The sequence below is a fragment of the Salvelinus namaycush genome, chromosome 2 (assembly GCF_016432855.1).
Source record: "Salvelinus namaycush isolate Seneca chromosome 2, SaNama_1.0, whole genome shotgun sequence".
In the NCBI taxonomy this organism is placed as follows: Eukaryota; Metazoa; Chordata; class Actinopteri; order Salmoniformes; family Salmonidae; genus Salvelinus; species Salvelinus namaycush.
In genome coordinates this window covers 48,591,557-48,606,984 of record NC_052308.1, presented here as the reverse complement: position 1 = coordinate 48,606,984, position 15,428 = coordinate 48,591,557, and the positions used below count along the sequence as shown (strand labels likewise).

The 15,428-nt window shown below is 42.1% G+C and overlaps 1 protein-coding gene across 1 annotated transcript in view; it reads right to left on the bottom strand.

Moving 5' to 3' along the window:
* Positions 1-223: 223 nt before the first annotated feature.
* The window catches only part of LOC120064276 (carbohydrate sulfotransferase 11-like), a 29,215-nt gene continuing 14,010 nt past the window's right edge, over positions 224-15,428 (bottom strand). Inside the window, exons 2-3 of the mRNA XM_039014736.1 lie at positions 14,973-15,055; positions 224-3,314 (exon numbers count right to left, since the gene is read on the bottom strand). Coding sequence (XP_038870664.1) covers positions 2,466-3,314; positions 14,973-15,055 — 932 coding nt within the window. The 3' untranslated portion in view covers positions 224-2,465. The remainder of the gene's footprint in view (positions 3,315-14,972; positions 15,056-15,428) is intronic.

Sequence of the window (15,428 nt, the reverse complement as noted above, 5' to 3'; positions counted from 1 at the left end):
TCAATTGCACACTCCCTCAAAACTTGAGACATCTGTGGCATTGTGTTGTGTGACAAAACTGCACATTTTAGTGGCCTTTTATTGTCCCCATCACAAGGTGCACCTGTGTAATGATCATGCTATTTAATCAGCTTCTTGATATGCCACACCTGTCAGATGGATGGCTTATCTTGGCAAAGAAGAAATGCTCACTTACAGGGATGTAAACAAATGTGTGCACAAAATGTGGGATCTTTTATTTCAGCTCATGACATATGGGACCAACACTTTACAAGTTGCGTTGATATTTTTGTTCAATGGACATGAAACAATTCAACAACTTAAAGTCTATTGTTATCAAATTGACTGGAGCTGTTGTTGAACTGACAACAAGAGATTTGCTGAACCCAGTCAATTTGACAACAAGAGCCAGTCCGTCTTTTGTTGACCAATAAGAGGGCTGCACCATTAGAATGCAATTTTATGTCTCCTTTAAATGAATATTTTGGTGAAATTACATATTTAGATGTTTCTTTACATTGAAAGCAGTTTATAGACAAGGAGTCCACACTTTGGTTTTGTTAAACTACCCACTGCCAACAAATGTAATTTCTAGGTACTATCCCTTGTCTTAAGGCCTTCCCACACCGTACTTTGGATTCAGTCTTTTACGATTATTACATGTCACACTGTGTGATGTGACCAAATTAAAATCTTGATATCAATCTGGCCAGATTATAGATTTGCTTCAGTTCTGTCATCACATTTTGTGATTGGCTTGCGAGGCTATGTCAACTGCAATGTAGCCTACATCAACTGGGCGTGTCAAGCATGGCGTCAAAAGAACAACAAGCTGTTGCTGTGATGTTGGCGGTGTTTTGTCTCGAGAAACCCAAGAAAAAGGGTATGGACCCGTTTATAGCTGGGAACGAGGGCAGTATGGGCACGCCAGCATGGCGTCATTGGCCGTGTTCCTATTGGTCAGCCACCGGGATCGGCTCGTAACACCAGCCACACTACACGATGAAGGCCCAAAAAATTGGACACTGACAGAACTTGACGGAGCCTACGACCGCACGTAGTGGTACTTAAATCGGCAGACCTAGGCCCTGTCATACTGAACGAGCCAAGACGTCCGACAATCATTTACGACCTAAGAATTTGCCTACGACGTGGGACTTTTTGTCTGGGACGGCAAAATCGTGGCATAAGATGGCTAAAATCGTACAGTCGGTGCGGGGCTTCAGGTATACTTTATCAGACAGGGCTCCAAGCCTCCAGGAGTGTCACTGTTGACACTAGCACAATGTTAAGAGTATAGACACGAAGACTGGTAATAATAATGCCTATCGTGACAGCTCATCTTTCATAACATTGGACACGACTCGGATTTGAGTGCAGTAAAAGTGCTCTCTTTCCATACTTCCTTTCAAAACAACTCCAAAACAGCTTGATTTTACCTCAATATTTCAAACATTCACACAGTAAATTCCACATATTGCACAGCTGGATACTTATCCTTGATGTCGACTGGTACAACAGCATTCCAGACAGGGACACACAAAAACAGCTGTGTTTATGTGTTGATTTGAATATGGCTGAAGTTATGGTAGATATTCCAAATGTCTCAGTGTGATCTAACCGCAGTTTGTTGACATTGAGATGCAAATATCACAATAAATAAACGGTCTAATGATGGTTAATGTCGTGCTCTGTACACACCAGAGACACTCTCTACAGTACAAAGAAGACGCTGATGTCAGTCACATTTCCAAAGGATGTCATAAGGCCCACACTCAAAGGCACTAATATGAAGACTTTCAGCACCCCTGTGAGATAAATATCACTTTCAGACAGCTTGTGTTCCTCTTAGTCTGACTGTAGAATGGAACATTGTTGGTGACAATAGAAACTTTGAAAGAAAAAAACTAAGTTTGTTGGTGGTGTCATCGAGTTTGGTCATTTTGAGTTAATGTGCACTATACCGTAGGTGCATTTTACACATACAAAGGCAACAGTTCAATCTCCAGTGGCTCATTGTTACAGTACAAAATAATTTGCCTAGTTTAGTCAACTTCTCCATCTTGAGAAAGTGTCCATTCCCGGTTGTGAGGACGTCTCATCTTAAAGCCACTCTTACCTTTGATATGAAAGATATCTTTAGTTAGTTGCTTAGAGTTCACCAGGTTAGTTCTCTCAGTAACAAGCATTATTGTGCTTTGGAGAGTCCCGGGATCCATGTTCAAATTGTCTGTAACAATTATCTTGAGCCCCCTGTCATAGGTTATACAAATGTTGTTATAAGCAACAGCTGCTAAAAGCCATACAAACAGCTTATATCAGCTGTCTAATATTTGACTACTTCAAGCTGCCACGACACAAGCAATAAGCTAGTGGGGACTGGGCACGACTTCATGCTTACAACTGCATTACCTAGTCCTTATGACAGACGGTTCAAACAAAGCCTACTCCTACGAAAAGTTACTTCATTGAAACTTCAGGTACTCTGGCGTGGAGTAGTTGAACAGCAGGAAGTCCATGTGGTATAGGTTGTACAGCTTCTTCTGGTAGAAGGGGCTGATGCTGTGGAAGAACTGGGCGGCCATGTCTCCCGTAGTCCTGCTGCTCTTGGCTGAGGTGGGGAAGGTCACCTGGCCCTTCACCCCGGCCAGCTGCAGCACGTAGCAGGAGTCCTGCTCCAGCGTCTCGTACTTGCCCACCACATCATAGTGGATGAGGCAGGGGTGGCACAGCGAGTGCACCCGCTCCCAGTGCTCGTTGAAGGGCTCCTCACGCTGCGTGGCCGGGTCCACCAGGTAGTACACAAATTCCTCAAAGGAGACGTCGTCGCCCCGCTCCAGCGCCTCGGCCTGCGGGTCAGGCCGATGCTGGCGGATGATCTTGGTGCCGTAGCGCTTGTGGAAAGCTGTGTTGTAGCTGCGTGTGAACTTGTTGCGGTAGGCCGAGACGAGCCGCTCAAAGGGCTCGCGCACAAACACAAACTTCAGGTAGGAGCGCAGCCGCTGGTTGATCTGGGAGGTGGAGTACTCAGAGAGGGTGCGTAAGTTGCCCGGCACGTGGGCCTCGTTGGCGGGAATGGCGAGGGGGTCGCGGTGGGGGCCAGCGGCGCCTGTCAGGACCATGAGAACTCGTTTCCAGTTGGTGCAGGCCACCTTGGGCACGTAGCAGTAGAGCAAGCCATGCTGGTCGTCCACAATGATGTGCTTGAGGTCCTCAGGGATGAGGACGCGGCGCTTGTGCGTGTACGAGTGGCAGGCGTCTTCCAGCAGCTCCCGCCGACCCTGGTGGGTCACCTGCACTGCCGACTGCTCCAGCTACAGGAGAAGAGAGGAGAGGATTCAGTGAGTATTCCAGGTAGTGACATAAAAAACAGCTTGAATTTGTCTGAAGTTCTGGTAGATGTCTCGTGTTGTTTGATCACAGTTTGTTTTCTTGAGGTGAGTAGAAAGTGAGATGGCCAGTGGTTATGGCTGGGGGATACTTTATATCCATGTTACTGAACACATTGGCATATTTCAACAGGTTAACGCAGGAAGTTTCAACACTCATCAGATTGCAGAATGGGAGGCAAGAAACTGGTCTACACAATACGAAAAAAAATATATTTAATGAGGCTGGACACAAGGCTGGACAATCTACGAAGGGTTCTGGGCCCACAACAACCCCTAGCCCAAACACACTTCAAGTACATCCAAAATAATTGGTTAGGTATAAGCAATGTTGTTGTAGCGCCACCTTACCCGTATCTTGATTAATCAACAAATGTATAATAACACCCTTGCCTTTCTCGAACTAACAACTTGCACTTGTATTTTCTTAGTAGCACTGGCTTTGCAGATAGTTTATTGAGGAGAAATGTACTTACTATCACATGTGGTTGTCTCACCTACATATCTTAAGATGAATGCACTAACTGTAAGTCACTCTGGATAAGAGTGTATGCTAAATGACTAAAATGTCAAATGTAAAAATGAAGGGGAAAGGGGGATACCTAGTCAGTTGCACAACTGAATGCATTCAACCAAAATGTGTCTTCTGCATTTAACCCAACCCCTCTGAATCAGAGAGGCTAGATGGATGGATGTTTTTACATATTGCTTATACCCATCCAATCCTTTCAGATTTACACAAGTGCCTTATAGGGGCTAGGGGTTGTTTCTGTATGGGGCCATTTTCAACCCGAATATGAGAAAAAAACACCCTTTCAAAAGTAAGGCTTGGACCTCCTCAGTCTATTGACATTAGGAAGTTACTTGCAGGGGCAGAAACGCTCCTCGCATTCCAACGTCACTTCATAGAATTCATTCTACACCTTGTTCTTACCCGCACAGAAAATTCATTCTGAAAAGGAGTTAGCTACGTGCTTATGTAATAGTATAAACGTCTGGGAGATTAACCATAATAGGCATAATCTGTCCAAGAATGGAGCTAATCTCCAGAAAATTGAGGGTATGCGGAGAGGTAGAAAATAAGATGAAAATGTGTGCATTAGGGAATCTGCAACCGAGACAAGAGTATGTTCGTGCTGTATGACTGAATTACATGTTCTCTAAATGATCGTATTGTTTGTCAAACTTAAGACTTGATAGTTGAGTTTTAATGACCCATTTGTCTCCCACGTACACACACACTGTAGCTGGATGTCATAATTATATTTACTCTAAATCTCTCCCATCGACAGAACCGTCAATACCAACACTACTGGTCCACCAGTTCAACTTGGGTTCCTTCCTGTACAAAACCTGTATTTACTCCTTCCATTTACTCGGCCAAATGCAGAGGATCTCAGTTTGTCTTTGTGTCTGGTTGCATATGTGGTCCTGTGAGCTGGTTTGAGAAGACACTGTTTACACTGAAAGCTCAAGGACACACTCAAGCAGGCTACAATGATGCCACCTCTGAGCCTTCACTCATTGTGTAGCTGGGAAGTTATATCTTTCTATAAAACACTATTTTGTCAAGCAGAAGTTATCAAGTAAAACATCAAGTAAAACTATTACTTTATCTTTTGGCACCAGGTAATGCCATTCATTATCAATAACAGTGTAAAGACTATCTTATATGACAATCTTGAGTGGAATTAGTGGAGCAATATGTATTTTTATGGTACATACTCTTACCTTGTCGGCTACGACTGACCTCAAGTAGATTCAATGGGTTCCTCGTAAACCTAACACGCAAACCACACCGGCCACGTTGTGTGTGCAAGTGTTGCAAAATACATTTACACATACATATTATTCAATCATTTCACCCACACCGCTCACGAGCGTCTGCATAGCCAAGCGCTAAAATACAACTTGGTTCTATTTGACCCACATGACGTGCTGCAAGTCCCGCCTCTCCCATCTTCTCATTGATTTTCAGGAACATAGAACCCCACATAGATGAGCGATTAATCATAGATAACTTACTAAAAACTCAGCAATCATAATTTTGAGGTCATATGAATTAAAGATTTTAATTGCCTATTTCAAAGTCGTGCCCCCCCCCCCCCCCCCGTCCTTGAATTTTCCTAAATAAGTCGATTCAACATACTGTCATTGTTCGAATTTCGATATCACAAACAGAGTTTGTGTTAAAAACTGTTTTAGGAGGACATGTCATTTCCCCCCCCCCCCCCCCCCCCCCCCGCCCTTCCTTCACCAGTTGGCTGCCATCTTACAATGGCCCATCAAAACTAAACCAAAACTATATCAAAACTAATTTCACATCTGGGCTTATAATAATAGATGTAGCTTAAATACAATATTAAATTGATAATAGTCTGATGGGCGACAATATTATCAATTGCCTCGTGAATGAAGAGACTGAAGTGCAGTGTTGGTAATCGACAAAGTGGATTACTTTTTCAAATCATCTTTCATGCAGGTAAGTCATTTTGATTTCATAACCTAGCGGAAAGAGCAGGTTGTAATGTTTCTAAAACACATACATTTGCCAAACAATTTACAAAAAAAAAAGGTTTCCTGATCTTTCTTATATCTCTCAGATATACTGTAGGACAGACACTTCAGAACAAACTTCCTTTAGATTTTTGGGGGGACTATCTGTTGTTCCCTGTAGTGAATCTGTTATTCAATGCATTTCTATTGCTAATAGCAATAAAGACAAATTCAATGTTTAATCTAATAATTTTTTCAATATTTTTTTTTTGATACTTTAAGTGGTCTTAAAATTAGACAGGGCTTAGACTGGGCTTAGACTCTAGAGGGTTTTAATAGTCGGAGTAGAGAAACACACGATTGACACCGATGAAGTGTGTGTCAGTCATGCTGGTGTCGGCAGTAGAGAGTAGAGAGAGTTACGCCGCTGCTGCACAACATGCTGGTGCTCTATTGTTCATTAGGGGATATGTTTTCTTGGTCTTGGATACACAGAGTGATAGCAATACAGAAGCTTCCCTTTATTCTATGGTTCTTCCCTTCTCTTCTTTTCTCTGGGACACATGTTCTGGTTTAGAGAGATCTTCTGTTGAATCTGACAATTAATCTTGGTGGTTGTACAGTCGTCTCAAATAAAACTGTGAAGGACCTCGGCGTTACTCTGGACCCTGATCTCTATTTTGACGAACATATCAAGACTGTTTCAAGGACAGCTTTTTTCCATCTACGTAACACTGCAAAAATCAGAAACTTCCTGTCCAAAAATGATGCAGAAAAATTAATCCATGCTTTTGTTACTTCTAGGTTAGACTACTGCAATGCTCTACTTTCCGGCTACCTGGATAAAGCACTAAATAAACTTCAGTTAGTGCTAGAATCCTGACTAGAACCAAAACATTTGATCATATTACTCCAGTGCTAGCCTCCCTACACTTGCTTCCTGTTAAGGCAAGGGCTGATTTCAATGTTTTACTGCTAACCTACAAAGCATTACATGGGCTTGCTTCTACCTATCTTTCCGATTTGGTCCTGCCGTACATACCTACACGTACGCTACGGTCACAGACGCAGGCCTCCTAATCGTCCTAATTGTCTCCTAAGCAAACAGTTGGAGGCAGGGCTTTCTCCTATAGAGCTCCATTTTTATGGAATGGTCTGCTTACCCATGTGAGAGACGCAGACTCGGTCTCAACCTTTACGTTTTTACTGAAGACTCATCTTTTCAGTAGGTCATATGATTGAGTGTAGTCTGGCCCAGGAGTGTGAAGGTGAACGGAAAAGCTCTGGAGCAACGAACCACCCTTGTTATCTCTGCCTGGCCGGTTCCCCTCTCTCCACTGGGACTCTCTGCCTCTAACCCTATTACAGGGGCTGAGTCACTGGCTTACTGGTGCTCTTCCATGCCGTCCCTAGGAGGGGTGCGTCACTTGAGTGGGTTGAGTCACTAACGTGATCTTCCTGTCTGTGTTGGCGCCCCCCTTTGGGTTGTGCCGTGGCGGAGATCTTTGTGGGCTATACTCGGACTTGTCTCAGGATGGTAAGTTGGTGGTTGAAGGTATCCCTCTAGTGGTGTGGGGGCTGTGCTTTGGCAAAGTGGGTGGGGTTATATCCTGCCTGTTTGGCCCTGTCCGGGGTATCATCGGATGGGGCCACAGTGTCTCCTGACCCCTCCTGTCTCAGAATCATCTGGCCAAGTGCATAAAGTTCCCTCAGCGCTCATAACAAGCAACCTCTGAGAAAAGTCCCTCTACTATTCGAGGTGAACATTATGAATCAGACACCTTATCGATAGCAACAGCTCATGGTCCTCCTGGAATCAGAAGTGTTTTTGACTCAATAGAGGAACGTAGTCAGAGAAATGCTGATGAATGTCTTGCTCGAGCTGTGTATGCAACTTGTTCACCTCTGATGCTCACAGGTAATGTGTATTGGAAGAGATTTCTGAATGTTCTTCGCCCAGCATACACCCCTCCAACCAGATATGCTTTATCTACTTATTTGCTGGATGCAGAGTTCAACAAAGTTCAAGTGAAGGTCAAGCAAATCATAGAGAAAGCAGACTGTATTGCAATCATCTCTGATGGGTGGTCGAATGTTCATGGGCAAGGAATAATTAACTACATCATCTCCACTAGAGGTCGACTGATTATGATTTTTCAACGCCGATACTGATTATTGGAGGACCAAAAAAAGCCGATACCGATTAATCGGCCAATTTTTATATATATATTTGTAATAATGACAGTTACAACAATACTGAATGAACAATGAACACTTTTATTTTAACTTAATATAATACATCAATAAAATCAATTTAGTCTCAAATAAATAATGAAACATGTTCAATTTGGTTTAAATAATGCAAAAACAAAGTGTTGGAGAAGAAAGTAAAAGTGCAATATGTGCCATGTAAAAAAGCTAACATTTAAGTTCCTTGCTCAGAACCTGAGAACATATGAAAGCTGGTGGTTCTTTCAACATGAGTCTTCAATATTCCCAGGGAAGAAGTTTTAGGTTGTAGTTATTATAGGACTATTTCTCTCTATACCATTTGTATTTCATATACCTTTGACTATTGGATGTTCTCATAGGTACTTTAGTATTGCCAGCCTAATCTCGGGAGTTGATAGGCTTGAAGTCATAAACAGCACAATGCTTGAAGCATTGCGAAAGCTGCTGACAAACGTAGTAAAGTGAGGTTTGAATGAATGCTTACGAGCCTGCTGCTGCCTACCACCGCTCAGTCAGACTGCTCTATCAAATCATAGACTTAATTATGATATAATAACACACAGAAATACGAGCCTTAGGTCATTAACTTGGTCAAATCCAGAAACTATCATTTCGAAAACAAAACGTTTATTCTTTCAGTGAAATACGGAACCGTTCCGTATTTTATCTAACGGGTGGCATCCATAAGTCTAAATATTGCTGTTACATTGCACAACCTTCAATGTTATGTCATAATTACATAAAATTCTGGCAAATTAGTTCGCAACGAGCCAGGCGGCCCAAACTGTTGCATATACCCTGACTCTGCGTGCAATGAACTCAAGAGAAGTGACACAATTTCCATAGTTTAATATTGCCCGCTAACATGAATTTCTTTTAACTAAATATGCAGGTTTAAAAATATACACTTCTGTGTATTGATTTTAAGAAAGGCATTGATGTTTATGGGTTAGGTACATTTGTGCAACGATTGTGCTTTTTTCGCAAATGTGCTTTTGTTAAATTATCCCCCGTTTGGCAAAGTTGGCTGTCTTTGTTAGGAAGAAATTGTCTTCACACAGTTCGCACTGAGCCAGGCGGCTCAAACTGCTGCATATACCCTGACTCTGTTGCAATAGAACGCAAGAGCAGTGAAACAATTTCCCTAGTTAAAATAAATTCATGTTAGCAGGCAATATTAACTAAATATGCAGGTAAAAAAATATATACATGTGTATTGATTTTAAGAAAGGTGTTGATGTTTATGGTTAGGTACACATTGGTGCAACAACGGTGCTTTTTTCGCGAATGCGCTTGTTAAATCATCACCCGTTTGGCGAAGTAAACTGTGGTTCAATGATAAATTAACAGGCACCGCATCAATTATATGCAACGCAGGACAAGCTAGATAAACTAGTAATACCATCAACCATGTGTAGTTAACTAGTGATTATGTTAAGATTGATTGTTTTTTATAAGATACATTTAATGCTAGCTAGCACCTTACCTTGGCTCCTTGCTGCACTCGCATAACAGGTAGTCAGCCTGCCACGCAGTCTCCTCGTGGAGTGCAATGTAATCGGCCATGATCGGTGTCCAAAAATGCAGATTACCGATTTAATTAATCGGCCATTCCGATTAATCGGTCGACCTCTAATCTCCACCCCTCAACCAGTATTCTACAAGAGCACAGACACAAGGGACAACAGACACACCGGTCTCTACATTGCAGATGAGCTGAAGGCAGTCATCAATGACCTTGGACCACAGAAGGTATTTGCACTGGTGACAGACAATGCTGCGAACATGAAGGCTGCTTGGTGGAGGAGTCCTACCCTCACATCACACCCATTGGCTGTGCTGCTCATGCATTGAATCTGCTCCTCAAGGACATCATGGCACTGAAAACAATGGATAGACTCTACAAGAGAACCAAGGAAATGGTTAGGTATGTGAAGGGTCATCAAGTTATAGCAGCAATTTACCTCACCAAGCAAAGTGAAAAGAATAAGAGCACCACATTGAAGCGGCCCAGCAACACCCGTTGGGATGGTGTTGTCATCATGTTTGACAGTCTCCTGGAGGGAAGGAGTCTCTCCAAGAAATGGCCATATCACAGTCTGCCGATATGGACAGCCCCATCAAGAGGATCCTCATGGATGATGTATTTTGGGAGAGAGTAGTAAGCAGCCTGAAACGTATAGCAGTAGCCATTGCATGGATTGAGAGAGACAATGCCATCCTGTCTGATGTTCAGACTCTGCTTGCAGATGTAAGAGAAGAAATCCGTACTGCCCTGCCCACTACACTGTTGCTCCATGCAGAGGAAACTGTAGTTCTGAAATACATCAAAAAACGTGAAGACTTCTGCCTGAAGCCCATAGACGCTGCAGCGTACATGTTGGACCCCAAGTATGCTGGCAAGAGCATCCTGTCTGGTGCAGAGATCAACAAGGCCTATGGTGTCATCACTACTGTGTCTAGCCACCTTGGCCTGGATGAGGGCAAGGTTCTTGGCAGTCTGGCGATGTACACTTCCAAGCAAGGGCTTTGGGATGGAGATGCAATATGGCAGTCGTGAAAACATATCTCATCAGCCACCTGGTGGAAGGGACTTTGTGGATCTGAGGCTCTTTCCCCTGTTGCCTTCATCATCTTCCAAATCCCACCAACATCAGCCGCCTCAGAGCGCAACTGTTCCTTGTTTGGGAACACACACACCAAAGCACGCAACAGGCTGACCAATACAAGGGTTGAAAAATTGGTGGCCATCCGTGCAAATTTGAGGCTTTTTGAGCCTGACAACAAGCTATCCTCAACAAGGTTGTAAAGTGACAGTGAAGATGAGGCCTCGGAGTCTGATGTTCAAGAGGTGGACATTGAGGAGGTCCAGGGACAAGACATGGAAGCCTGAGAGGAAGACAACCAAAGCTTTAGTTTCTAGACTATCATTTTACAGATGTATGTTGAAAACGTTTTTGGGAGATGCGATGGATCATTGGGAATCATTCAATATTCCCTTTCTTTTGTTGTTCAGTGAAATCATCCCATGTGACGAGTCAACTCATTTAATTAAAGTTTAATTCGTAACAATTTTTATTTACTTTTTTCTATTGGAAGGATTGAATCATTTGCAATTATGTCTACTTATGATAAGGTAAAAGGTTTATGTTTCTGTCTCTATATGATATGGTAAATATATCCAATGCTAAAAACATCTACATTTAAATGGTATTAATATTAATTTGCATATATTTCCATAATTCCCATATATTCCCACGGAAAGTGTCCAAACCCTAGTCAGGAGTTTGTTTTTCAGTTGAGCCGTGGCAAGTAAGCTTCACGTTATCTCCAACATGAGCAGATTTTACATTGGGGACCAAAATGACTAGTTCTACATCCTGTAAAATGTTGTTATCGCAGATACACTCATAGTAGCCCAGCTGAGGTAATGGTGAGAGAGAGGTCTCCATTCTGGAGTTTAACCCTGTTTTCAAAGCCCTCGATTAGCCCCGATCTTCTGGTTATCGTACATTAGTAATATAAAAACCCAGTGTTTATCTCCCAGGACAAATAAGTTAGCAATAGAAGCTAGATAAATGTCCATGAATATTTCATGTGTGACATGACATGACCCGAAATTAATATAGTTGGTTCACAGTTGGTTTAAATATTTTTACGTGCGAGTCATGATCGCGTCTGGTATGGATGAACAAAATCTAAATGCTTGCGATGGCGCATGCGGACGTACGTGCATGGCCAGTGTAGTCAGCATATTAGGGTAACTTAAGCATGCAAGGTCAACTCTCCATGCATTGTAAAACCTTTGTTTAAGTTAAATTTCCAGTATAAAGTAATTACACCCTTTCGTGTTCCAAAACTGAACTTAGACAAATCAGAATAAAATGTGTTAAAATCTTCCGCCAGTTTTGCTTGCTGCCTGCATAAACTCAAACACTTTCCCTCGTAGTATAGCAAGAGCACAGAGTTCCACTTTGGACAAGCTAAGTGCAAAATAACCAAAAGAAAACCGCAAGCGATTAAAAAAATATTGTCTCAAGCAGTTGTTCTGTCTTTTGGCATGAGCCTCAGACTACCCTCCCTGTATGATTTAATTGGCAAAAGCCAAGCTAATTTCTCTCACATTCTCTCCAAGTCTTAGTTCTGGAACAGTCCCTACGCAATGTCATATTGTATAGTATACCACAACCTGTACATACAAACACATCCCGGAACTATGTATGTTTTTTACATTACAATTACCCTGGAGTAATGCCCATGTAATGTAAAATGTTGCCATAAAGTTTTAGCGAACCTTGTGTTGATGAAAAGTAATTGCAGAGAGTTCCAGGCCACAGGTTAGCTTTTTGCCTCTGCTGACACCAGAATGTCAAACCGTCATAGTGACACACTGTATAGATGTTTGTTTAGAAGTAGAATGACATGAGATATTTAAGTAGCCTATAAAGTACAACTCTACAGGCTACTTATTAGGGATTTATATTTTCCCGTTTAAATACTGGAGTTTAAATACCGGGAGTAATTCCTACTAACAGAGAGAGTCCGGGGAAATACCGCAAAAATACCCACTTAAAGAAGTACTCACTTAGTGTTTAAAACCAAGATATGGTCACTATGCCAGGGTTAAGAGGGGCGCTGCACCGGCTTGGTTGTGCCACTATGTAAAGATTTCAGAGCAAATGAAACTGATATTTTAGTAATGTTATAGTAACTATCTTTGATCGCCAATGCCATTGTTGTGAACTGCAAAACAGGCCATTCATAAATTCTGAGCGTTATCATGTTCCTCAATTAATTCGCCGCATTTCAGCGGTAGGCTATCACGACACAGAGGCCCCCAGGACGCACCCCGAATATAGCGCTGTAGAATCAAACAAAGTTTGTAACGGCAGTCAAACAAAAGTCAAATGACCAAAGTTGCTACGCTTGCTAGGTAACCTCCTTCAATGAATGACAGAATATCTCCTCTATTTGGCTAAATCAAGTTGATGATTATACAGCTTGCAGATCAGCTCATGAATAACCGGGAGATGAAGAGTGGAAAAAGTTGAAATGTCAAGATAAAAATATCCATATCTACTCTCATACCGTTTGTTGATCACACATTCTCTACCGAAGCTCTCATATGGGCAGCAAGTACGAGACAGCGCGGAGAAGCAGGGAAAATGTTATAGCAGTATTTTGACAGCCATAGGCGATTGCAGAATAAAGTTAGGAATTTTCATGAGAGACAGGAGTCAGGATTTTGGGTTTCAGTCGGATAGGGACTGGACAGGAAAATAGCTTAGGCTGTAGGACAGGAGAAGTTAGAATTTTCCCTCATGCCTTATTGTTAACAGACAGAGATGCCTATGTAGTGAATTGTGCATATTCAATTTGTGACTGTCTGAAGAGTCACAATGACATCTTAAAGAGGCACACGTTATTTTATAGGATATACTGTAGGGGTTTATTGTAGGGTTTATAAACTGCATTCTGGTGTGTGTGCAGTACTGCAGTATCAATTATGCGTGTGCTTTGAATTTATGGTGACTTTGTGTGAAGTAAATACACTAGGCTTTAAGGCTTCCATGCAACAACCCGTTTGGATAAGGTGCCATTTAATTTTTTGCTAATCTGCTGCTGCGCATGTTGTGTATTTTGTGGCATTGCATTAGTGCAACATTGGAGACATTTTTTGTAATTTCCCAGATCTTGTCATTCAATTTTTTCAGGAAATGTGAAGAGTGTTCCTGGGACAGTCCCAGGATCCCAGTTACCCATGTTAATCCATAACTATTTATAGTTAGGGAACTTTATACTGCAACTTTATACTGCACTCTATCACTGTCTGGACTTTTTTTCAACAGTGGTATGACAAGTCAAAAGAGGGAGGGAGAGAGAGAGGGGGAGATAGAGATAAGTGCTAGCAAATTTACAATGTCAGTTATTTTATTTTTAACGAGATGGTTTTATGCCCACCACATCTGAGAAGCAGGCAAAAATAACTGTGTGAATTCCCTTTGCATTATAACGAATCTTTTTCTATCCTAAGCATCCAAAATAATTGTATTTTGCTAACCAATGTCTGACTGCAGTCTGGAATCGCCAAGTCAGGGCTAGGAATGAATCATCTTCAAATCATCTTCTGCGGCAAAATTTTACGCAGACGTTTGAACTTTTGTCTGATGAGTAACTTCAAAAGAGCTGTACTAGACAGTAAACAAACCCCCCAAAAGGTCAAGGGTCGCATCTGTGTCAATCACTGACTGTCACCGGTAACTACAGCAGACAGTTTCAAAGGCTTAAGATGTACAGATTTGAAGACACTCGACACTTGGAGCTTAAGGTACATCTGTAGTGCAATGTTAGCTTAATAATTATGATTTAATCTAAATCTGCTTTTACAGACAAACCATTCACATCAGAGACGGAATGAAACATGAAACAGATCATGCATATATTCATTTGAGATTTCGGCTGTCTGCGCACAAATTCTTTTCACAAGGTAAGTTGAAGTTCGGTAGCCGAAGTCTACAACCCTTCGCGGTGACACAGTAGGTCAACAGTAGGGGTGGGAAATATGGACGGGATTCTTCAATCAAGTGTTTGCTGTCATTCAACGAGAGAGCGCAGCAGCAGCCAGGCCCTACTGTCTGCAGTGCACTACTAGTTTTTATGCCAAGTTTTTTTACTGGAGAACCTTTGTATGCGGACACCTTCATCCAATGGCCTTGCTTGCATGAGAATTAAATGTCAGACTTCCTCAACCAATAAGGTAAACACTCTCACATTATACGGAACTTTCAGCACGTAAACAGCAAAGGCTCCGAATATTTTAAAAATGAACGCTACCTGTTGGTGGGCGGGACTTACCTGGTCACTGTCATGGAGCATCTGGAGTGGACTTCTCCCCGACTTTCCCTGGTCGCTGCTCTTCCCACTGCCCTGCGCAGAGGCTGAGAAAACACACACAGGTACACACATCGAGGTCAGTCGAGGCAGATTACCTATAGTACACACTCAAGACCGCTAGCCATCTCTGCTGCATTCTAAATTGGTATCCACACACTCCATGTTATGCCATTGTGACAAATCATCAGGTATGGCAAGTTATTACTGAACTTTCAATCTGAATGCAAATGTCATGTTTGTTTAATGTCGAGCCCAATGCTTGATAAGCAACCACTCTGACACAGCCTAGTTGAAACTAGGGCAAAATGTTCTTCACATCCGTGCCATAGTTTAGTTAGTGTTAGTGAAAATGTGCAACTTAATAAAAAAAGGTGCAAGAGAGATAATCATGAACCATGTTAAATGTAAAGGTATGAA